This window comes from Geotrypetes seraphini, chromosome 1 (genome assembly GCF_902459505.1).
Source record: "Geotrypetes seraphini chromosome 1, aGeoSer1.1, whole genome shotgun sequence".
NCBI lineage: Eukaryota > Metazoa > Chordata > Amphibia > Gymnophiona > Dermophiidae > Geotrypetes > Geotrypetes seraphini.
The window spans coordinates 224,341,612-224,367,223 of NC_047084.1; the positions used below are offsets into that span (position 1 = coordinate 224,341,612).

The 25,612-nt window shown below is 45.0% G+C and overlaps 1 protein-coding gene across 5 annotated transcripts in view; it reads left to right on the top strand.

Annotated features, from left to right (window-relative positions):
- The window catches only part of PDS5A (PDS5 cohesin associated factor A), a 645,453-nt gene that overhangs the window by 417,235 nt on the left and 202,606 nt on the right, over nucleotides 1-25,612 (top strand). For all 5 annotated transcript variants that reach the window (XM_033947170.1, XM_033947134.1, XM_033947143.1 and 2 more), the window contains exon 23: nucleotides 18,421-18,557. In XM_033947170.1, coding sequence (XP_033803061.1) covers nucleotides 18,421-18,557 — 137 coding nt within the window. The remainder of the gene's footprint in view (nucleotides 1-18,420; nucleotides 18,558-25,612) is intronic.

Sequence of the window (25,612 nt, forward strand, 5' to 3'; positions counted from 1 at the left end):
CAAAAGTGGTAGGACCACTGCTGCTTTGGGGCACTGAGGGAGGAAAGGTTAGTACATCAGGACTGCTGCTGCCTCCTCGGGTAAGTAAAGACCCTGTCGGGTGATAAATGCAAGGGTACAAAGGAAATGGTGAAAGGTGAGGTGGTGGGACTGGGATCAGTGGGAGGCAGGGTCCGGGCATGATAGAGACGGGGCATGGGTGGGGTCAGAGTCAGGGTATAGGTGGGGCTATTCTAGCACCCGTTACTGTAATGAATGTAACGGGCTAAAACACTAGTTATGAATAAGATATTGTGTGTACATGAAAAATGAATGGCAGAAATTGCATTACAATTAGTACTATTATAATGGGGGTGGGGTCAGGGGCGGAGCTTGGCCTGGGGTACTTGGTTGATATTTGTTAGACTTAGGGGGTACTTGGCTTGAAAAGCACTGTTGAGAAGCACTGATCTAGGTGACTATGGAGTTCACTCAGTAAGGGCCCCTTTTACAAAACTATAGTAGCAATTCTCCCATGGCAAATGCACCAAAGTCCATTCAATTCCTATGGGCTTCAATGCATTTGCTGTGACAGAATTGCTATCGCAGCTTTTTATAAAGAGCTCTAAGGCAGGAACTATAGTCTCTGTGCTATGTCTTAAACAAAAACCAGATTGCCAGGGATGCAAAGTTTTAACTGATTCAACATGAGTTTGAAGTTGGTTGAATACCACTCTCTCAAGTATGGTAGTTATTCGGAATAAGAGGATCTGCATTACTTTTTTTCAAAGGTGGCTTAAATGCTACTGGAACACTGCCTAAGTATCAAACCTTAAAAAAGGAAAATAATAATAATTAACTAATAAAAATAATGCACATTTAGGGCTCCTTTTACGAAGGTGCACTAGCGTTTTTAGCGCACGCACCGGATTAGCGCGCGCTAGCCAAAAAACTAACACCTGCTCAAGAGGAGGCTGTAGCGGCTAGCGTGCATGGCTTTTTAGTGTACGCTATTCCACACGTTAAGGCCCTAATGCACCTTCGTAAAAGGAGCCCTTAATTTTCCCTACCACCAAATTTCCCCATCCCGCCTGGCTACTTTTTCATGCCACCCGGCTGGAAAAAATTTCTGGGGAGAACACTGTATACTCCTGTATTCTGTCAATGATTTGACATTGTAATTGATTAAATGTATGTTTTTGACGAGACTAGTTCTCCTATATCAAATGATATACCAACATTGTTGTTTAAAGAAATACTTGAAATATTAACAAATAAGGAGGAGGAATTCATTCATGCAAAGTCCATCTATTATTTGATAGAGTGATTAGTCAGTGACTTTTATTGTGAAGGGAATATGGTTCTCTGTGAACCACATCTCTGTGATCACCACTATATCCAACTCCTCTTTTTCCATCACACCTTCTAGATCCAGAATCTTGTTTCCCATTCTTCAAGCATTAGTATATACTGCTTTCCAGACATTGCCCCCTTTTTCCAGTAGAGGTATTCAGTGATTTACTTACCTCTTATACTCACCCAGAAGCTTTGATCACCCTGCCCCATCACTTCTAGTTTAAAGCCCTCTTCAGTAGATTAGCCAGTCTGCTGGCAAAGATACTTCTTCCCTTCTTTGATAGATGCACACCATCCCTGCTCAGCAGCCCTTGGATACAGCAGGATAAACAATAAAGCATACGATCACCAGGAAATGAAAACAACAACCAGCAAAGTAGCAATATCATCATTAATACTACAAAACCCTCCCCCCAAAACTGTCTGCTCCCTCCCCCCCCCTTGTAACAAATCAGGCATTGCCTTCAAGGAAGATCCAACCCAGTGTCCCAGGGCCTTTGGCTCTTATAGTCCCCAGAATAAGGAAAGGAAATGCCCTACCCATGAGTATCCTAGTTACCTAACCCCCCCCGCCCCGCCCCCAAAAAATAAATAAATAAATAAAGGGGATAAGGAAGAAGAAGAAAGAGATAGAAAGAAAAGGGGGGAGCCACCAGACGACCCAGCAGGCACACCATCACCCAAGATACTTACACCAACCCAGCCCTGTATGGAGCTAGAGTTTTAGAATATTAAGAATGGAACTACGAGCCTGATGAGACAAAGAATCAATGTAAGGTCCCCAAGTTCGAAGAAAAACTTTGATTGACGGAAGGAACCATGCACCCGACCCTTCTCTAGAACCATGAGAGCATGTAAACGATTTTGCCACGCCCAATAGGAGGGGGCATGGGCTGAAATCCACTCACCCAAAATAACCTTTATCCCAGGACAAGCAGGCAGCATATTCTTGACTGATGGGTGACGGCACCGACGGAGCCCCGGTACGGACAATTTTAGAGTGATTGCACTCTAAGAACTTTAGAAAGTTCTAGCTCGGCCGCACCGCGCACGCGCGAGTGCCTTCCCGCCCGACAGAGGCGCGCGGTCCCTCAGTTTCTTAGTTTCCGCGGAGCTAAGAAGTCGCACGTTTCAACGGCTGTTGAAAACTTTTTCCATTTTTCGCCTTCCCGCTCGCGTAAACGTCTTTAGAAGGTTTATTTCCTTCATTTTATTTTACTTTCTTTCTTAAAAAAAAAAAAAAAAAAAAAACTGATTTAGTTTTCTTTCTTTTTTCGGTTTCGCCCCGGCGGGGCCTACTGCCACTATCGAAGCCTCGGCCTTCGATTTGGCTGAAGCCGTCTTCACATTCATGCCCCCTCAACCCGGGTTTAAAAAGTGCCAGCGGTGTGCACGGCCAATTTCACTGTCTGACCCACATAATTGGTGTCTACAGTGCCTTGGCCCGGACCATCAATCGTCTACCTGCACCCGCTGTGCGACTCTAAAGAAAAGAACTCTTAAAAATAGAGAGATTCAACAAAAACTTCTTTTCGGCACCGAGATGTCCGATACCACTCCGGCACCGACTTCGACTCCGGCTCAGTCGGCACCCACATCGTCGACACCACGCGATACCGCGTCGGTGTCGGCTCCTCCAGGTAAGCCGGCTAAGAAGCCTTCCCCGTTGGAGCGTCCTCCGGTCTCAATAGCAGCGAGCCCAATCCTGCAGACCTCGAGGCGCTCACGGAAGCGCTCCGCTCCAATAGAGGTGAGCCCCTCTACATCGGGTTCCTCATCCTCGGAGCGTAGAGCGGCACCGCAGGTACCGCAAAAGAAAAAGGCGGTACCGGTGCCTTCTCTCGAAGACCGTATTGCTGCTGTTCTAAAATTACAACTTAAAGAACAGTTAGAGCACATTCTGCCTTCACTCCTGGTACCGAGTCTTCCGGTACCAGTCCGGTCTGAGCCGCCGGTACCGACAGTGGATCGTCCTACTTTGTCAACTTCCACTTCGTCGGTACCGGTACAGTCTGTTTCCTCTGTCTCCATGCCGATTCTTGCACCGGAGCCGAGATCCCACCATCAAGCTGTTCAGACTTCGGCACCGGTGCATACAGTCACATCCCCCGGTACCGAGTCAGGCAGGTCAGGGAAATCTCATAGAAAATCCCATCACTTACAGTCTTCCACGCCGGATTCTCGGGACCGGAGCTTCCAAGTTCAAGACCCTGACTTGTGGGGCGACTCAGAAGACCCTCTCCTTTCTGAGGGAGAATGTTCTTCTGGTGAAGAGGACACCTCTGCCTTGGGGCCCTCCTCTAAACCAGAAGTATCTTCTTTTTCTTCCTTTTTAAAGGAAATGTGTGACTCTCTCTCTATTCCTTTGGAGGCTGAGTCACAGAAATCCAAAGCTTTTCTTGATGCTCTGGATTTTGATCAGCCTCCAAAGGAATACCTTAAGTTACCTCTCCATGATATCTTGAGAGAGACGTTCTATAAAAATTTGGAATCTCCCCTCACCATTCCTGGGGCTCCCCGAAAATTAGACTCTCTATACAGAGTCCTTCCTATCCCTGGGTTTGATAAACCCCAGTTACATCATGAGTCCCTTTTGGTCGAATCCACCCTCCAAAAGTCCAAGGGGGCTAGTGTGTATGCTTCTGTCCCTCCTGGCAGAGAGGGAAAGTCTATGGACAAGTTTGGGAAACGACTATACCAAAATGCAATGTTGGCGAATCGATCAGGGAATTATGCATTCCATTTCTCCTTCTACTTAAAGCAGCTTATTCAGAATATCTCTGCTTTTGAGAAATATCTCCCTGATCGGAAAAAGTCGGTTTTTCACCAAACTTGTTCTTCGCTTTTCCAGCTCCGGAAATTCATGGTTAGATCCATTTATGACACCTTCGAGCTGACCTCTAGGGCTACAGCCATCTCAGTGGCAATGAGACGGCTGGCCTGGCTTAGGGTTTCTGAACTCGATGTTAACCATCAGGATCGGCTAGCCAATGCACCTTGCCTAGGGGATGAGTTGTTTGGAGATTCCATGGACTCCACCACTCAAAAGTTATCGGCTCATGAGACTAGATGGGATACACTTCTTAAGTCTAAGAAGCCGCCAACAACCAGACCTTTTCGTCCACAATCCTCCTACCAGCGTAGATTTGTGGCTCGTCCTCTGCCTCAAGCTGCTCCCCAGCAACGACGCCAGAGACAACAAAGGCCGGCTGCTAGACAGCCTCAGCAACAACAACAGGTAAAACCTGCACCAGTGCAAAAGTCTACACAACCCTTTTGACTTAATTCTCCAGAACATAGCCAGTTTTGTTCCTTCTACCCAACTTCCACAACCTATAGGAGGACGCCTTACTTATTTCATAAGCCGTTGGGAACTTATCACGTCAGACCAGTGGGTCCTCAACATCATCCGCCACGGCTACTCTCTCAACTTTCAGTCACTACCTCCTCCAAGTCAACCAAAAGAGTCTGCTTCCAGTCCTCAATTAACCCTTCTTCTCCAAGAGGTTCAATCCCTCCTTCTTCTAAATGCCATAGAAGAAGTTCCCCTAGACCAGCAGGGGCAGGGGTTCTACTCCCGATATTTTTTAGTCCCCAAAAAAACAGGAGATCTCAGACCCATTCTAGATCTCCGCGATCCCAACAAATATTTGGTCAAAGAAAAGTTCAAGATGCTTTCTCTGGCCACTCTTTATCCTCTTCTCAATCAAGGCGACTGGCTATGTTCCCTCGATCTCAAAGAAGCGTACACTCACATACCAGTAAATCTGGCTTCCAGACAGTACCTACGCTTCATGATCAATCATTCTCATTACCAATACAAGGTGCTGCCCTTCGGCCTTGCCTCCTCTCCAAGGGTCTTCACCAAGTGTCTCATTGTGGTAGCGGCATTTCTACGCTCTCATCACTTCCAGGTCTTCCCTTACCTGGACGACTGGTTAATCAAGGCCACATCCGCTCAAGCAGTTCTTCTGGCCACCAACCAAACCATCTTGTTTCTACAAATTCTGGGGTTCGAGATCAATCTACCCAAATCTCATCTCATCCCTACTCAGAGACTTCAATTCATTGGAGCGATCCTGGACACACTCCTCATGAAAGCTTTCCTACCATCCAATCGTCTTCAGACCCTTCAGTCTCTATGTCAACAGGTACTTTCACTGCCTTCCATCTCAGCCAGGCAAATGATGGTACTCTTGGGGCACATGGCGTCTACAGTTCATGTCACGCCCCTCGCACGTCTTCACCTACGCACTCCTCAATGGACCCTTGCTACTCAGTGGTCCCAAGCGACGGATCCTTGCTCACGACACATATCTGTGACATCATCTCTTCGTCAGTCTCTTCAATGGTGGTTGGTATCCTCAAATCTATCCAGAGGTCTTCTGTTCCATCAGCCCCCTCATCACCTGGTTATCACCACCGACGCCTCTCTTTATGCATGGGGAGCTCACTTGAACGAGTTCCAGACTCAAGGTCTTTGGACAGCCCAGGAAAAGAAGCATCAAATCAATTTCCTGGAACTCAGAGCGATGTTTTATGCCCTCAAGGCTTTCCAACATCTTCTCTTTCCTCAGGTCCTCTTGTTGTGCACAGACAATCAAGTTGCGATGTACTACATCAACAAACAGGGTGGGACAGGCTCTCGCCTTCTATGCCAAGAAGCCCAAAAGATCTGGAATTGGGCCATAGATCACCATCTCTTCCTGAAAGCTATCTACATTCAGGGAACACAGAATTCTTTAGCGGACAAACTCAGCAGAATTCTCCAGCCTCACGAGTGGACACTCGATCCTATAACTCTGCAGTCTATCTTCACTCAATGGGGCACTCCTCAGATAGACCTCTTTGCAGCTCCTCACAATCACCAGCTGCCCCTCTTCTGCTCCAGACTTTACTCTCCTCACCGTCTGACAGCGGATGCTTTTCTCCTCGACTGGTCGAATCTGTTCCTGTACGCCTTCCCTCCTCTGCCTCTAATGTTGAGAACCTTATTCAAGCTCAAGAGGGAACGAGCCACCATGATTCTGATTGCTCCGAGGTGGCCCAGGCAACATTGGTTCTCCCTTCTACTTCAACTCAGTTCCAGGGAACCTTTTCTTCTTCCTCTGTTTCCTTCTCTGCTTACGCAACAGCAGGAAACCCTCCTTCATCCCAACCTCCAGTCTCTACACCTGACAGCTTGGTATCTCTCGGGCTGACATCTCATGATACTCTCTTATCTCAGCCTGTTCGTTCCATTCTGGATGCCTCCAGGAAACCAACCACTCTGCAATGTTACCATCAGAAGTGGACGAGATTTTCCTCCTGGTGTCTTCTTCATCATCTTGATCCCACTTCCCTGGCAGTGGAGACGTTGTTGGACTATTTGCTCTCTTTGTCTGACTCTGGCCTTAAGTCTTCGTCCATCAGAGTCCACCTCAGTGCCATTTCAGCTTTTCATGAGCCAGTCCATGGAAAACTTCTCTCAGCTCATCCCCTGGTGTCCAGGTTCATGCGTGGGCTTTTCAACGTGAAACCACCTCTTAAAGCCCCTCCTGTTATCTGGGATCTCAATGTGGTTCTTTCTGCTTTAATGAAGCCTCCATTTGAACCCTTGGCTACCTCTCCTTTCAAGTTTCTTACTTGGAAGGTGCTTTTCCTTATTGCCCTTACCTCTGCCAGGAGGGTCAGTGAGCTTCATGCACTGGTCGCAGATCCTCCCTTTACGGTTTTTCACCATGACAAGGTGGTTCTGCGTACACATCCAAAGTTTCTCCCTAAGGTTGTATCTGAATTCCATCTCAACCAATCCATTGTTCTCCCTGTTTTCTTTCCAAAACCTCATTCTCATTCTGGAGAACAAGCTCTACACACTTTGGATTGTAAAAGGGCTCTGGCTTACTATCTAGAGCGTACGAAACCCCACAGATCAGTTCCTCAACTTTTTCTGTCCTTTGATCCAAATAAATTGGGACGTCCCGTTTCTAAACGTACGTTGTCTAATTGGCTGGCAGCGTGCATTTCATTCTGTTATGCTCAGACCGGACTGACACTGGAAGGTTCTGTCACGGCCCATAGAGTCAGAGCAATGGCAGCATCTGTAGCTTTCCTCCGCTCCACTTCTATTGAGGAAATCTGCAAGGCTGCTACTTGGTCCTCAGTTCACACTTTTACATCTCATTATTGTCTGGATGCTTTTTCCAGACGGGATGGACACTTCGGCCAATCTGTTTTGCAAAATTTGTTTTCCTAATGGCCAACCTTCCCTCCATCCCTCTTTTTGTTAGCTTGGAGGTCACCCATCAGTCAAGAATATGCTGCCTGCTTGTCCTGGGATAAAGCACAGTTACTTACCGTAACAGGTGTTATCCAGGGACAGCAGGCAGATATTCTTGCGTCCCACCCACCTCCCCGGGTTGGCTTCTTAGCTGGCTTATACTAACTGAGGGACCGCGCGCCTCTGTCGGGCGGGAAGGCACTCGCGCGTGCGCGGTGCGGCCGAGCTAGAACTTTCTAAAGTTCTTAGAGTGCAATCACTCTAAAATTGTCCGTACCGGGGCTCCGTCGGTGCCGTCACCCATCAGTCAAGAATATCTGCCTGCTGTCCCTGGATAACACCTGTTACGGTAAGTAACTGTGCTTTTTAGCTAGTACCCCTGCCTTCTGAACCAATAACTGTCCCGACAAATGGAAGGCCTCAAATTTATCCAAAAGAAATCCCATTGGGGTGACAGGGATCGAAGAACTCAGCAAATATTCCAAGTAGCTGATCACCTGTCTCCAGAACACTTTAACCACGACCCCAGCAAATATTCCAAGTAGCTGATCACCTGTCTCCAGAACTTTAACCACCGAGCAGCTCCAGAATGCGTGAAAGAAAGATTTAGAATCCCGGGTGCATTTCTCACATTGGGGAGAAGTCGCCAAACCAGCCCTATACAAGTGAACTCGCCTAAAATACGCCCTGTGAATAACCCAAAATTGACATTCCCATAATTCAGCTGAAGAGAGTGGGGATACGGCGAACATACCGACCGAAATCCAGATCCTGAGGTTGCAGTACAAACTTGGGAGCCCAAATAGAACTTAAAGATTCCCAAGATTTACCCGGAGTATGAACATAGATGGCTTTATGTAACAAAGAAACTGTGAGACCTGTGTCCTGGAAGGGAGAAATAAAACCCTTGAGCTAATCCCCAAGCCCACAACTAAGCCCTCCGCCACCAAAGACTGGACATGATGTTGTAACTGCAAATAAGCAAATTGATCGGAGACCAAGATCCCCTCCTGCTGTTGAAGCTCCCATCAGGGAAGTATGGAGCAATCAAGATGAAGTACCTGTGCTAAGATAGTAATACCAAATTGGACATGATGATGTAACTGCAAATAAGCAAACTGCCGCCGTGATCTCTGTTCCATAGCCGGATTCTATTTTAGAACCCGGCAGCAGGGTTCTGGTGACTCCCCTCCTCCTGCCCTCACTCACCAACTGCTGGAGGAAGCACAGGCAAGCTCTCTCCCTGCCCGCGTCCATGGCCGTATTCGGCGGCTTGAGACGCATGAAAGGTGGTGCAGAGCGGCGCTGGTGGCGGCTGCCGGAAGGAGGGCTTCGCGGAGCGGCGCTGGCAGCAGCTGCCGGGAGGAGGGCTTCGTGGAGCGGCGCTTGCAGTGGCTGCCGGGAGAAGGGCTTCGAGCCACTGAGGGTCAGGCACTGCTCCCGTGAGGATCGTGGCCAGCTGTACCAAACTTTGCAGGCCGCATAGCACCTCAGTAGAACGTTTCCTCTGACGTATGTGATCGCGTCAGAGGGAACGTACTTCCGAGGTGCAGAGCGGCCTACGAGGTTCGCAAAAGCTGGTCGCGATGCTCACAACGCTGCATACTGGACCGGGGAAACAGGTAAGGGTTGCTGCTGGACAGGGGGAGCAGGGAAGAGGTGCTACTGGGTCAGGGGAGCAAGGAAGAAGGACAGGGGGAGCAGGGAAGAGGTGCTACTGGGTCAGGGGAGCAAGGAAGAGGGACAGGGGGAGCAGGGAAGAGGTGCTGCTGGACCGGAGGAGCAGGGAAGAGGTGCTACTGGATGGGGGGAGCAGGGAAGAAGTGCTACTGGCCCGGGGGAGCAGGGAAGTGGAGTGGGGAGGGAAATGCTGCTGGTGAGAAAAGGGGGCTCGGGCTGAAAGGGAACAGATGGGAGAAGGGGGCTGTGGGGGTAAAAATGGGTTTGGAGCTTGGGCTGAAAATAGGGGACATGTGAGGGAAGGAGGCTTTACTGTTAATGTAATGGGCTCAAACACTAGTTACTCTTATAAGAGCTGTAATGGTGGCAGCAAGTCTTAGAAGTCTTTCTAGAGTTGTTGCATTGGAGAGGAAGTTGAGATTCTCGGTCTCCTCTTTTGGCTATTCTGGTATTTGTTCAGGATGGGCTAGCAAAAGGATTAGCGGCTGGTTCTTTTAAGGTTCAAATGGCAGGACTGTCATGTTTCAGAAGTCATTTGGAGAACATTTCTCTGGCTTCTGATCCCAACATCATTAGTTTTTTGAAAGGAGCTACAAGGTTGAAGCCGCTGGTGTGGCAGCCCTTTCCAACATGGAATCTTAACCTTGACCTGAATTCCCTGTGCAAGGCTCCTTACGAGGAAGTGATGCTTATAGATCTCACTATTAATGTATTTCTAGTGGCTATTTCCTCAGCAAGTAGAGTGTTGGCGCTTCAGACCCTGTCATGCAGGGAACCCTTTTTTTGATTCACCCAGGAAGATGTTTCACTACGTACGATGCCTTCTTTCTTTCCAAAAACTGTTTTCGCTTTCCATGTGAACGGAGAGGTTCGGTTACTCACTTTTAATTCAACGGGCTTAGAAGGACAAGGTGTTGACCTTGCTGGATGTCCACAGAATTCTCATCCGGTACCTGGAAATGACAAATCCCTTTCGTCTTTCAGATCATTTCTTTATGTTGACTAATCCTAGCTATTTAGGGAAGCCAGTCTTTAAGGCTTCTGTTGCAAGGTGGATTTGGCTATTTCATCGGACATATTGGGTGGGGTAAGCAGCCTCCATTTTCTTTGCAAGCACAATACTCTAAGGAGGTGGCTTCTTCATGGGCGGAGTCCCGAGCAGTGCCACCTGACAAAATTTGTAGGGTTGCCAAGTGGTCCTCTCTCCATACCAAATTTTGTAGGGTGGATGTGGCAGCTTGTATGGGAGTTGCTTTTGTGTTTTCTGTTTTGACAGCAGGCTCCTTTTTCCTGCCCTAAATTCAAGAGATTGCTTTGGTACGTCCCACTGATCAAGACTCGTATGCCTTTTGCACTAGAAGGGAAGATTAGGTACTTACCTCAATAATCTTTCTAGTAGATAGGCATATGAGTCTTCTTGCCATCTGTCTTTGTCAAGTTTTCATGTCACCTGCTTACTATCTCAGACATTGTTATATTGGGCATACACTTGTTCTACTGCTGCTTCCTGGGTCCACTAAATGTTGAATATCCTGGACAGCTCTGCAGTTTTTAGATGTGTACCTCGGTGGGGGAGGGGGGCTATTGCTACACGGGTTAAAAAAAAAAAGAATATATGAATTAAGAAAGTTCATATCTGCCTGACATGGTAGTATGATTGTTACTTCAGAGTTAGTGCCTGTTATGCTGTGGTATGTTTTTGTTATATGTTCAGTTTCTAATCGATTTTCTTTATGGTCAGAGCAAATTTCAGCTGGACAGAGAGTTCCCTGTACCCCTCTTTCTTTCCTTCCTTCCTTCTTTATATTGATTTTTTGACTGCTTTGGTACAAACTGAGGAGCACAAAGTAGTGTCAAAGGAGAAGGAGCTGAAAAATGTAGATCAGGGCTGCTCAAGTCCAGTCCTCGAGATCTACATGCAGGCCAGGTTTTCAGGATATCCATAATGAACATGCATGAGAGAGATTTGCATACCAAGAAGGCAGTGCAGGCAAATCGCTCTCATGCATATTCATGGGTGACTTCAACTATCCGGGAATAGACTGGAACCTAGGCACCTCCGGCTGCATTAGAGAGACCAAGTTCTTGGATGCTGTAGGCGATTGCTTCCTGGAACAACTTGTCAAGGAAAACACTAGAGGAAATGTTAATTCTGGACTTAATTCTAAATGGCCTATGGCACAAGATGTAGAAGTAGAAGGGACGCTGGGATATAGCAATCACAATATGATCTGCTTCGATCTGGATGCAGGGGAGAAACATCAATCCAAAACGACAGCCATGGCACTGAACTTCCAAAAAGGGAATTACGAAGGGATGAGACTCATGGTAGGGAAGATTAAAAAGAGGATAAGCACTATAAAAACGCTAGAGCAAGCTTGGTCCCTTTGTAAGGACACAGTCACCGAGGCACAAATATATATATATACCGCATATCAACAAGGGATCAAAGAGGAAAAAGAACAAAGAACCGGCGTGACTTATTGTAGAGGTGAAGGAAGCGATAAGAGACAAGAAAACTTTGTTTAAGGAATGGAAAAGGTCAAAAACGGACGAAAACTGGAACAAGCACAAACAACACCAACATAGGTGCCATAAGGTGGTAAAAGGGGCCAAAAGAGACTACGAGGAAAAATTAGCCAAGGAGGTGAAGAACTTCAAGCCGTTCTTTCGAGCCGTTCTTTCAAGCCCTCCTGTGTTTCTCTCTCCCTCCTTCTTCCCGGCCAATCCAACTTGTCGCTGCCTGTAACTCTGTTAAATTTCTGCTAAAATGTTCCAACATTTCCTTCCTCGTTGCTTGTAACCAGTGTTCCCGCTAAGCTGCGTTGGCCTGCGCTCACGCACAAAATATTACATCGCAGCGCAAAGTTTCTCTTCACAGCGCACACACGCGTCGGTAAGGTAAGGGGACGCACTGGGGGGATTGCACTTCCCCACAATTGCCATGCTTTGGTTCCTCTTCTTCCTTCCTTCCTCCCCCCCCCCCCCGCGGGATCCTGCGGCACCATCAACTCTTACTCCCTCTAATGTCGGCCCTGCAGCTCCAGACTTCCTCGCACCTTCTCCCCTCCCCCTTTGGATCGCTATTATTTTAAATGTTATAGCCGCGGAGCTGTATCCATCAGTGGAGATGTCTAACCTCGGCCTGCCCCGGAACTCTTACTGCAGCAGCCGCCCGTCTAGGCAGGAACAGGAAGTCACTGTTGCAGTAAGAGTTCCGGGGCAGGCCGAGGTTAGACATCTCCATTGATGGATACAGCTCCGCGGCTATAACATTTAAAATAATAGCGATCCAAAGGGGGAGGGGAGAAGGTGCGAGGAAGTCTGGAGCTGCAGGGCCGACATTAGAGGGAGTAAGAGTTGATGGTGCCGCAGGGTCCCGCGGGGGGGGGGGGGGGAGGAAGGAAGGAAGAAGAGGAACCGAAGCATGGCAATTGTGGGGAAGTGCAGAGCTGCAGGGAAGAGTGTTGCGGTACCCAGCTGGAGGGAGAAGGAAGATGAGGGAGGGAATTAAAGGAGATGCCAGGGCTTGGAGCGTAGGAGGAAGGTATGCCAGTCTAAGGGAAAAGGAAGGGGGAGATGTGAGAGCATGGAGGGGGAGCGAAAGATGGAAGAAAAGGAAAGGAGAGAGATGCCAGAGAATCAGGGAAGGGGAGATACCAGACTATGAGGAGAGGTGTGGGAGAGGGAAGGCGAGGAGAGAGATGCCAGACCAATGGGGTGAAAGGAGAGATGGAAGGGGGAGGCATACAGTTTCTGGAAGGGGCATAGAAGGAGAGAAGATGCCATATAGGGGAAGAGAGACGGCAGACAGTGAATGGAAGGAAGAGAGTTACAAGAAGATGAGGAAAGGAGAAACCACAGAAGACAAAGGTAGAAAAAAATTTCTATTTATTTATTGCTTTAGGAGACGTGTCACTGTTTCTGTGAAGCATTGTATGCAGAGTCCAGCTTCTTGCTGGTTCAATTTAACCTTTGTCTATGTATTTTTATTTTATCCCCCCTTTTACAAAACTGTGAAGCGTTTTTAGCACCAGCCTTGGTGGTAGCAGCTCTGATGCTCAGAATTTTATGAGCATCAGAGCTGTTACCTCCGTAGCTAAAATCCACACTACAGTTTTGTAAAAGAGGGAGGGGTTAGTTTGTGATTACATATTCCTTACTAGGCGAAGGTGTTTTCTGTGTTCTGTGTGTTCGAAAGACATGGTTTTCTGTTAGGATTGACGGTGTAGGATTGATCTGTGCTGGTCTGGCTTGTTTAGTTTTACAATGGGTGTATTGATGTACTGCTCACTGCAATATGTAAGATGCTGCCTTTTCCTAGGTACTCATGTGTGACGTGTGGTTTGTTACTAAAAATCATGTTTTTCTTACAGATGGGGGGGGGTGCCAAAAAATGATGGGCCCCGGATGTTACATATGCTAGGTACGCCACTGTATGTAAAGATACCAGAAAGCTGGCGTAGCAAAAACTTCTAAGTTTTGAGTATTTAACCCTCCCACAATCTCACGGGCACTCGTTTCAAGTTTATTGAGATTTTGATTTAAACGCAATATCAAATATTTTCAATGCGTATAACAAAAATAAATTTGGGGAAATAAATAAAACCATTTGAACCAGTGTTCCCGCTAAGCTGCGCTGGCGTGCGCTGGCGCACAAAATATTACATCGCAGCGCACACGTTTCTCGTCACAGCGCACGATCGGAAGAGGCGTACGGCAGATGGCAGGGCGGCGAGAGGAGAATCGGGCGAGTTGGCTCATAACTTGCTGGCGCCCGATATTTTTGGCTCACGGTGAAAAAAGTTTGCTCACAACACCCGCCCGCTTAGAGGGAACACTGCTTGTAACCCCGACAAAATGTTGTAAATCTGTGTGCAGATCGGATCCTAATTAATTGATGTGAATCGCCTAGAACTCATTGGGTATGGCGGTATACAAGAACATAATAATAATAATATTAAGGGGAAACGACCCGAGAAGGAAGCGGTGGGACCGTTTGATGACATAGAATATAGGGAGCACTATAGGAGGACAAAGCAATCACCGACAAACTGAACACATTTTTTGTGTCTGTATTTACCGAAGAAGATGTGCACAGCATACCGGAACCCATCAGGCTATATGCTGGAAATGAAGACGAAAAGCTGACAGGATTGATGGTCAGTCTAGAGGAGGTATGTAGGCAGATTGATAGGCTTAAGAGCGATAAATCCCTGGGACTGGATGGCATCCATCCGAGGGTCATCAAGGAACTGAAAGGGACCATAGCTGAACTGCTTCAACTAATAGCCAATCTGTCGATCAAATCTGGAAAGATTCCGGAAGACTGGAAGGTGGCAAATGTTACGCCGATCTTCAAGAAAGGTTCGAGGGGAGATCCAGGAAACTACAGACCAGTGAGTCTGACCTTGGTACCGGGAAAGATGGTAGAGTCACTGATAAAGGACCGCATCATTGATCACCTTGATGGACACGGGCTGATGAGGACCAGTCAGCATGGTTTTAGCAAAGGCAGATCGTGTTTGACAAACTTGCTGCACTTCTTTCAGGGAGTAAACAGGCAGATAGACAAGGGCAACCCGGTCGACATTGGATTTTCAGAAGGCGTTTGACAAGGTTCTGCATGAACGACTACTTCGGAAAATTGCGAACCATGGAATCGAGGGTAAAATACTCATGTGGATTAAAAACTGGCTGGATCATAGGAAACAGAGAGTGGGGGTAAATGGACAATACTCGGACTGGATGAGCGTCACCAGTGTGGTGCCGCAGGGCTCGGTGCTTGGACCCGTGCTCTTCAACATCTTTATAAACGATCTGGACATAGGTACGACAAGCAAGGTGATAAAATTTGCAGACGATACTAAGTTATTCAGAGAAGTGAAGACGCAGGGGGATTGCAAAGATCTACAACGTGACATAATCAGGCTCGAAGAATGGGCATCGACATGGCAGATGAGGTTCAACGTGGACAACTGTAAAGTGATGCATGTTGGTAACAAAAATCTCATGTATGAAGACAGGATGTCCAGGGTGGTACTTGGAGAGACCTCCCAGGAAAGGGATTTGGGAGTGCTGATCGACAAGTCAATGAAGCCGTTCGCGCAATGTGCAGCAGCAGCGAAAAGGGCGAACAGAATGCTAGGAATGATAAAGAAGGGGATCATGAACAGATTGGAGAAGGTTATCATGCTGTTGTACGGGGCTATGGTGCGCCCTCACCTGGAGTACTGCGTCCAGCACTGGTCGCCGTACATGAAGAAGGACATGGTACTACTCGAAAAGGTTCAGAGAAGAGCGACTAAGATGGTTAAGGGACTGGAGGAGTTGCCGTACAGCAAAAAATTAGAGAAACTGGGCCTCTTCTGCCTCGAACAGAGGAGATTGAGATGGGACTCGCTGAGACGGGACTCGCTGAAAATCAGGGGAGGGAAATTTCAGGGTGATGCTAGAAAGTACTTCTTCACCGAAAGGGTGGTCGATCATTGGAACGAGCTACCTCAGAAAGTGATTGAGGCCAACAGCGTGTCAGATTTTAAGAGAAAATGGGATATTCACGTGGGATCTAAGTCGGTGAGTAGGTCATTGATATGGGCAGACTCGATGGGCTATGGCCCTTTTCTGCCGTCAATTTCTATGTTCTATGACATGATTGAAACATTCATGGTACTGAAGGGAATAGACTTGGTAGATAAGGACAGGTTGTTCACCCTCTCAAGGTAGGGAGAGCAAGAGGGCACTCTCTAAAATTGAAAGGGGATAGATTCCGTACGAACGTAAGGAAGTTCTTTTTCACCCAGAGAGTGGTATAAAACTGGAACGCTCTTCCGGAGTCTGTCATAGGGGAAAACACCCTCCAGGGATTCAAGACAAAGTTAGACAAGTTTATGCTGAATCAGAATGTACACAAGTAGGGCTAGTCTTAGTTAGGACGCTGGTCTTTGACCAGAGGGCCGCCGCGTGAGCGGACTGCTGGGCACAATGGACCACCGGTCTGACCCAGCAGCGGCAATTCTTATGTTCTTGTGTTCTTATATCCTGAAAACCTAGCCTGCCAGTAGATCTCGAGGACCGGACTTGAGCAGCCCTGATGTAGATGATGCCTTCTGTACAAACTCACAAGTTGGGGAACACAATCCACTGGTCAAGACTCATGCCTTTCTACTAGAAAGAAGATTATCAAGATAAGTACCTGTCTTTATGGTCATGATTTATACTGCCAACTATTGCCATGATGTAGTGGCACCCTATGGTTAAACTATAAAATCCATCCTTTGAAATCTGTTGGCGGTGACATCTATTGGTTTCATATGTTATCACACTTGATTACATTTTAATTCTTTCCAGTCCTTCGGAACGTTTGGGTACTGCACCGTTTATACTATCCCCTCTCTTTCACAAACCATTAAAAAAAAATCCATGAGCCATGCTCCATATGATTACCCTAATTTTGTTATAAGCTACAGTTAAACTAAATGTTATACAAACTTTTATTTGGTATAGAAAATTAATATATACAATTTGCTGTTTGCTATGCTAAGAATCAATAAAGTTATTTATTTGCAAACTCAAAACAAAATTTCATAGATTGTACTACAAATAATGCTTAGAATATACCTCTTACCCTATGAGTTCCTTGAGGATTATCATGATAAGAACATAAGAACTGCCATACTGGAACAGACCGAAGGTCCATCAAGCCTGGTATTCTGTTTCCAACAGTGGCCACCCAGGTCCCAAGTACCAAGCTAGATCCCAAGTAGTAAAACAGATTTTATGCTGCTTATCCTAGGAATAAGCAGTGGATTTCCCCAAGCCATCTCAATAATGAGCTATGGACTTCTCTTTTAGGAAATTATCCAAACCTTTTTTAAACTCTGCTAATCTAACTGATTTCACCACATTCTCCAGCATCAAATTCAGGAGTTTAATTACACAATGAGCAAAGAAATATTTTCTCTGGTTTGTTTTAAAATCTACTAATTTGCTTCATCGCGTGCTTCCTAGTCCTAGTATTTTGGGAAAGAGTTTACAAGTGATTCAATCTACCCTTTCTACACCACTCAATATTTTATAACCTCTATCATATCACCCCTGAGCCTTCTCTTCTCCAAGCTGAAGAGTCCTAGCCACTTTAGCCTTTCCTCTTAGGGATGTCATCCCATCCCTTTTTATCGTTTTTGTAACCTTTCTCTGTACCTTTTCTAATTCTGATGTATATTTTTTTTGAGAAATGGTGACTAGAATTGCACATGGTATTCAAGGTACGGCCATACCATAGAGCAATGCAAAGGCAGACTGGTGGGTGAGGGAGGAGCTTAAGATTAGATTTTGTCCTGGGTAGCAATTAAATCTTTGCAGTTAGCATGCATGCCCATCATGGGTGTTGTTGAAAAGGTGGGCCATTGCTGACCTTTCCTCTAATGTTTTCCACAAAGGGTTTATCAACACCCTTGTCTTTTGGAAGGTTAGAATATCAGAAAAAAGTCATGACCGCAATTGCCCTTTGTTCAGAATAGCAGTTTTTAAAATAATTGTTGCTAGTCACTGTCCCTGAAGAATCTGCATGTTCAGCAGTTTCTGTCAGCTTCAGTCTTTTTAGCAGAAGTTAACATAAATCTTGCATATATGTACCTGGAATCTGAATAGTTTTAAGCATTATATATACAGTATTATAGTACAGAAAATCAAGTTCATTGTTATAGCACAACTGTGGGTTCAGTGTAAGTGATAGCTCTCTCTTGCATTTTAGTTCATAGTGTCCATGTATCTTTCAGGGAACACTTGATATTTTAGGAACCTTTGACCCAAATGTAACATAACATAGTAGATGGCAGCAGATAAAGACCTGTACGGTCCATCCAGTCTGACCAACAAGTTAAACTCATAGCATAAGATATGATTTGATACTACATTTACATACTTGATCTTGAATTGTCCGTGCCATTTTCAGGGCACAGACTGTAAAAGTCTGCCTGACACTAACTTTGTTCTCCAACCTCTAAAGCTGTCATTGACGCCCCACCCCAGCCAATCCAAATCTCTCCAGCCATGATTGATGCACAAACCGTAGAAGTCTGCCCAGCCCTTGCATACCTGTCAAGTCAATCATTTGAAATTCTTTTCTCAATTGCTCTTTCCAGGTGCAAGCAATCAAGCTATTGGTTCGCTGGCTCTTAGGTATGAAAAATAACCAGTCTAAATCAGCCAATTCAACGTTACGGTTACTGTCTGCCATGCTTGTCAGTGAGGGGGACCTGACAGAGCAGAAAAGGATCAGGTGAGGTGGTTCTCTCTTCATCTTTTCTTGGTTTGTGCTAAACTGAGTCTCAAGGGGTTATGGGAGACACTGTAATAACTCCAAGTGGATTTCTGCTTGCTTTTAAATCAGAAGTACTAGCCACATTTCTAGAAGATAAAGCACGTAGTATGTGCTTGAGGACCCCCCCCTCCATAAAAAAAAAAGCTTGAAATCATTAATGATCCTCTCTGACTCTAGGTTTTGCTTCTTCTTTGAAGTTAAATTTCAGAGTTTATTTAAACCAGTTCCTTAAGTAGCCAAATACACCATACTGAATCTGCGGTGAACATTAGAACTTTCTGCTAGGAACACATTGTTACATGGGAAAAAGTTTGAATATGGCACAAGAGAGGAAGCACACAGTGAAGAACCTTGCTTTATATTAGTGGGAATGTGGCTGTAGTAAAAGAGAGAAATAAATAATATAGGAGAATTTTCTCTTAACCAAGGGCTCCTTTTACTAAATGGCGGTAGAGGTTTCTACCATGGGCCAGTGAGGTAAATGCTCCGACACTCATAGAAATTCTGTGAATATCGGAGCTTTAACTTAATTGGCCTGTGGTAAAAACCACTACCGCCGTTTAGTAAAACCCAGTGCAAGTACACAAAAATTCAGCTTATGAGTAAAAGGTACAAATTGTGTGTAAAAAGGTAATGAATTAAACAAATTATAATTTCATTTAAGAAAATATAAAATAATTTAATATCTATGTGTGCTCAGTACTCCATCTGTTTAGTCATTTCTTGTCTCACCAAACAAAAAAAGGGAACCATTACAACATCACAGTGTTTTCAATCAAATCGGAACCATAAGTCAAACTGAATTGCTTGTTTAAGGATTCTATCATTGTGCAAAACAATTGTCATGTAACAGTTCTTAAAGATGAATTTATCCATTTCAAAATGTTGATATATCCACTCCAGATCTCACACACTTTAAAGTCTGACTCCAAAATGACAGCAACATGGAAGTGAAACTTAAAGTTTTCCAGGTGAAAAAATCTTGTATAACATATTTCTTTATCACATTCCTCTCACACAATTTGTACCTTTTATATAGAGACTAGTATTTTAGCCCATTACATTAATGGGTGCTAGAATATATGTCTGTCTGTCTGTCTTTATTTCCGTCTCTCTCTCTCTCTCTGTCCTGCTGTTTTTCTTTCTGTTTGTCTCTGTCCCTGGCCCCCTTTGTCTGTCTGTCTTTCTGTGTCTCTCCATGTCCCTGTGTCTTTCTTCTTTTCTTTCTGTCTCCCTTCCTCCCCCTGGTGGTAGAATATATGTCTGTCTTTCTTTCTGTTTCTCTCCATACCCCTGTCTTTTTCTTTCTGTCTCTCTTCCTCCCGCTGTCTTTCTTTCTGTCTCTCTCCCTCCCTGACCCCCTTTGTCTGTCTGTCTTTCTGTCTCTTTCCCTGCCCCTGTCCCTGTGTCTTTCTTCCTATCTCCTTCCCTACTTCCCTGTCCAGCAGCAGCTCCCTCTATTTACCGTGAGAGGAGCCTGCACGGACCTAACAGCCCGAGCCCCCAGCAGTGTAACTTCCCGGCGGCTCCTCTCACGATCGCCGCCTTCTCCGACGCAGGAGCGGCTCGTGAGAGGAGCCGCTGCAGCGTCTTTAAGAAGTTGAAAAAAACTTTGGCCCGTCTCCGTGCTCGGCTGCGGTAGGCTACAGCTGCCGCAGCCTGCAGCCGCCGACATCCGCCTTGCCGTAATTTTTTTTTTTTTAGTTGAAAGACGCGGCGGTGGCTCCTCTCATGATCCCCACCTGCGTCGAAAGTTCGACACAGGCGGGGATCGTGAGAATAGCCACCGCTGCGCACTTCCTATGGGTTGCTACAGCTCACGGAAAACGGACCCACACAATGGGAGTGTGCATGCGCGGCCTAGTGTTTTATTATATTAGATATGTACTGTATTTGCCCAAAAATAAGACCTACCCCGAAAATAAGCCCTAGCATGATTTTCGGGGTAGGTCTTAATATAAGCCCTACCCCCAAAAATAAGCTCTAGTCGTAAACAGCCGCGCTTCCCCCCAACCTGACCCTCACCGTGCTGCTGAACCGCCGAACCCTCACTGACCCTCCATCCCTCACTGACCCTCCATCCTTTCCTCACAACTAATCCCCGTTGACCACGGCCATAAATACCTTCCGGCAGAGGAGCATCGGGCCAGCAGCATTCACAGGCTGCTTCAGGGCCTTCTCGCTGGGGCCTTCTGTGTGCCGCATTACTGATGATTAAAAGTAACTATATCAGCCAGTATTCTTTACATTGATTTATAGTATATAACCCTTAACTTGCTGTCAATGTCTTTTCAAACTCTAAAAGTCTTTTTCATTGTCATTTTCATTTTTAGGGCGTCAGACATTCCAACTATTCGCTTTTATTTTAGCGATATAGAACTGTTTTGGCTATGTCTGTAGCTGTAACTTCTTCATTCGCCCAATTTTAAAAATTTTTTGTTTTTTTTAGTTTTTTTCTTCTTGTACAGTGCTCATGCTTATACTTTATACTTGCATAAATATTTTAGTCTTTAAAGTGAAATAACTTATCTTAAAAATGCGTTGTTTTCTTTGATGTGATCGGGTCAGGGACTTGTCAAATCGACATGTTTCGCCCCCAAGGCTTTCTCAAGATTAAGTCCCCTGCACAAACGAAAGAAGACAGTTTCACTCTTGACCCTTATACTTTTCTTATTCTTTGGGTAGACATAGAAAATGAGATAACAATAATCATATGCTCACCCTTTTATTTTATCTGACCATCCCGATACTAAAGTGCTTCTGATCTTATCAAGATGGCCGCGGCGTCTTTTGGTCGGCTATAAATACCTCCCCTATTGAATGACGTCATTGTTTCAGCGAATAGAGGATACCTACATTATATCAAAGAACCCCATTCTACCTCTTGATTTAAGCCCCCCGGCTCCACTGTATTCAAACTATATATCCATTTTTGTTCAAGCCAGTTTAATCTGTTTTTAAAATTTCCACCCTCCCACCCAACTTTTACATGAGCTATGACGCGCCATTTTATATCTTTGATGTCATGAGCATAGGTTTCCCAGTGTTGGACTAACGGGGCCTCCATCACTTTGTTCACTATTCTTGATTTGTGTTCATTAAGGCGAATGTGAACCTGACGGCTAGTCCTGCCTACGTAGATAAGATCACATGGACATTGAATTATATAGACCACATTCTGTGTCTTACATGAAGTATTTGTGTCAGCCTTAATACAAGTGTGTTTTTGCGGAGGTTGCCATTCCCGCCCTTCAATTGTGGTGTTACACCATTGGCACTTATGGCATTTCTGATGGCCATGAATAGTTTGAGTTTCCCTGTCCTCCACGTGGTAGCGATGACGTGCCAAGCGTTCTCCTATATTTTTTCCACGGTTATACGTTATTCTGGGGAATTCTTCAAAGACGTTAGGGATCATTCTTAATATGTGCCAGTATTTCTTCATGCTGTTAATAATGTACTTTGATCCATTTGTAAAAGGTAACACACATACCATTCTTGAGTTGTTTACATCTAGTCCTGTGGTCTCTTCATCCCCTTCTTCTTCATGAGTAGAGGAAGGGGGACCTAGCAGTAAGTCACGGTTGGCATACTTCGCTCTAAGGAAAGCTTTTCGTATGGCTCTGTTGGGATATCCTCTTGATTTTATTCTGTGTTCCAGTTGTCTTGATTGATGTAAAAAAATCTTGTTCATCAGAACAGAGCCGTCGGAGTCTCAAAAATTGGCCCACTGGCAAGTTATATTTCAGTTTGTATGGGTGATGGCTATGGAATTTCAAAAGAGTGTTCCTTGAAACTGGTTTTCGATAAATGGTTGTTGTAAACCCATCATGAGTTGAAATTATTGTAAGATCTAAAAACTCAACCCTACCAACATTGTAATTAGCTGTAAATTGTATGTGTTCATTTAAATTATTCAGTTCTTGTACAAAATTTTTTAATTGATCTTCAGTGTCCTTCCAAATGACAAAAACATCGTCTAGAAAACGCCTCCATAATCCCACATATTTGAAGCTTTGCATAGGATAGATCATCTTTTCTTCCATACTTGCTAAGTATAGAGTAGCCACAGAGGGTGCAAGAGTAGCTCCCATTGCCACCCCCTGGGTTTGTAGATAATATTTGTCATTAAACCAGAAGTAGTTGGCTGATATAACTAATTTCGCTAATTCCATCAAAAATTTTGTATGTATCCTAGGAGCTTCCGATCTTTTTTCCAAAACCTCTTGTATAATATCCAGGGCTGCTGATTGTGGAATCATAGTGTACAAAGATGTAATATCTAGAGAGGCTAATATAGGAATATCTGCGGGTTGTTCAGCGTTTTTTAGCATGTTGATGAAATGTGAGGAATCTTTTATAAAAGAAGTAATCTGTTTGACAAAGGGTTGGAGGAAACAGTCAATAAATTGGGATAATGGTTCTAGAACTGAACCTTTTGTGGAGACTATGGGTCTGCCTGGGGGCGACTGGATGTTTTTATGTATTTTAGGAACCAGATATCTGGTATTTAGGAACCAGATATTCAAACTATATATCCATTTTTGTTCAAGCCAGTTTAATCTGTTTTTAAAATTTCCACCCTCCCACCCAACTTTTACATGAGCTATGACGCGCCATTTTATATCTTTGATGTCATGAGCATAGGTTTCCCAGTGTTGGACTAACGGGGCCTCCATCACTTTGTTCACTATTCTTGATTTGTGTTCATTAAGGCGAATGTGAACCTGACGGCTAGTCCTGCCTACGTAGATAAGATCACATGGACATTGAATTATATAGACCACATTCTGTGTCTTACATGAAGTATTTGTGTCAGCCTTAATACAAGTGTGTTTTTGCGGAGGTTGCCATTCCCGCCCTTCAATTGTGGTGTTACACCATTGGCACTTATGGCATTTCTGATGGCCATGAATAGTTTGAGTTTCCCTGTCCTCCACGTGGTAGCGATGACGTGCCAAGCGTTCTCCTATATTTTTTCCACGGTTATACGTTATTCTGGGGAATTCTTCAAAGACGTTAGGGATCATTCTTAATATGTGCCAGTATTTCTTCATGCTGTTAATAATGTACTTTGATCCATTTGTAAAAGGTAACACACATACCATTCTTGAGTTGTTTACATCTAGTCCTGTGGTCTCTTCATCCCCTTCTTCTTCATGAGTAGAGGAAGGGGGACCTAGCAGTAAGTCACGGTTGGCATACTTCGCTCTAAGGAAAGCTTTTCGTATGGCTCTGTTGGGATATCCTCTTGATTTTATTCTGTGTTCCAGTTGTCTTGATTGATGTAAAAAATCTTGTTCATCAGAACAGAGCCGTCGGAGTCTCAAAAATTGGCCCACTGGCAAGTTATATTTCAGTTTGTATGGGTGATGGCTATGGAATTTCAAAAGAGTGTTCCTTGAAACTGGTTTTCGATAAATGGTTGTTGTAAACCCATCATGAGTTGAAATTATTGTAAGATCTAAAAACTCAACCCTACCAACATTGTAATTAGCTGTAAATTGTATGTGTTCATTTAAATTATTCAGTTCTTGTACAAAATTTTTTAATTGATCTTCAGTGTCCTTCCAAATGACAAAAACATCGTCTAGAAAACGCCTCCATAATCCCACATATTTGAAGCTTTGCATAGGATAGATCATCTTTTCTTCCATACTTGCTAAGTATAGAGTAGCCACAGAGGGTGCAAGAGTAGCTCCCATTGCCACCCCCTGGGTTTGTAGATAATATTTGTCATTAAACCAGAAGTAGTTGGCTGATATAACTAATTTCGCTAATTCCATCAAAAATTTTGTATGTATCCTAGGAGCTTCCGATCTTTTTTCCAAAACCTCTTGTATAATATCCAGGGCTGCTGATTGTGGAATCATAGTGTACAAAGATGTAATATCTAGAGAGGCTAATATAGGAATATCTGCGGGTTGTTCAGCGTTTTTTAGCATGTTGATGAAATGTGAGGAATCTTTTATAAAAGAAGTAATCTGTTTGACAAAGGGTTGGAGGAAACAGTCAATAAATTGGGATAATGGTTCTAGAACTGAACCTTTTGTGGAGACTATGGGTCTGCCTGGGGGCGACTGGATGTTTTTATGTATTTTAGGAACCAGATATCTGGTTGGAATGTCTGACGCCCTAAAAATGAAAATGACAATGAAAAAGACTTTTAGAGTTTGAAAAGACATTGACAGCAAGTTAAGGGGCATTACTGATGATGTCATCAGTACACTATTACTGGTTGGGCGGTATATAAGAAAATAAATTATTATTATTATTATTACACAGAAGACCCCAGACTCACAGATATTGGGAGCTCATATGCTGAATAACAGGCAGAGGTTGGGATTCATCAACTTTGCACCTAATCAGGACATGACATTGAGAGTATAGAAACATTGAGGTTGTCAGTGTCCTCAAGAGAAGCAAAAGAAAGACCAAAATGTTCTGTGACAGTAGATAGGACAAACCCAGGAAAACCAGTGGAACACCAGTTCTGGTTGACCAACAGTTTATTAAATAAGTGATTCTAACAATCTCAGTCTTTAGAAAATAGACCCAGTCTTTAGCAATATTTATTTTCTAAAGACTTTGATTGTCAGTATCACTTATTTAATAAACTGTTGGTCATCCAGAACCAGTGTTCCACTGTTTTCTTGTGATTGTGTCCTCAAAGCACCTTACTTTAAAGACTGCATATCCTTGTAGTAAATGATGGCAGAAAAAGAGAGACTCTGGCCCACAGCCTTTGACCCACCCCCCTCCCCTGAAGCCAGACTGCATGTCTGCCTTCTTCCCTCCCTGCCGCGCCGAAGCCAGCCTGCCTCATCGAAGCCTGGCCTACCCACCACCAATTTTTCCTCCCACTGCCGAAGCTAGCCTGCCTCTGCCACGCCAAAGCCTGGCCTACCCGCTGCCGATTCTTCCTCCCCCACAGTCCGAAGCTAGCCATCCTGCCTCCCTCCCCACCATCCCAAAGCCTTGCCTATCCACTACCGCTTCTTCTCCCTTCCCCC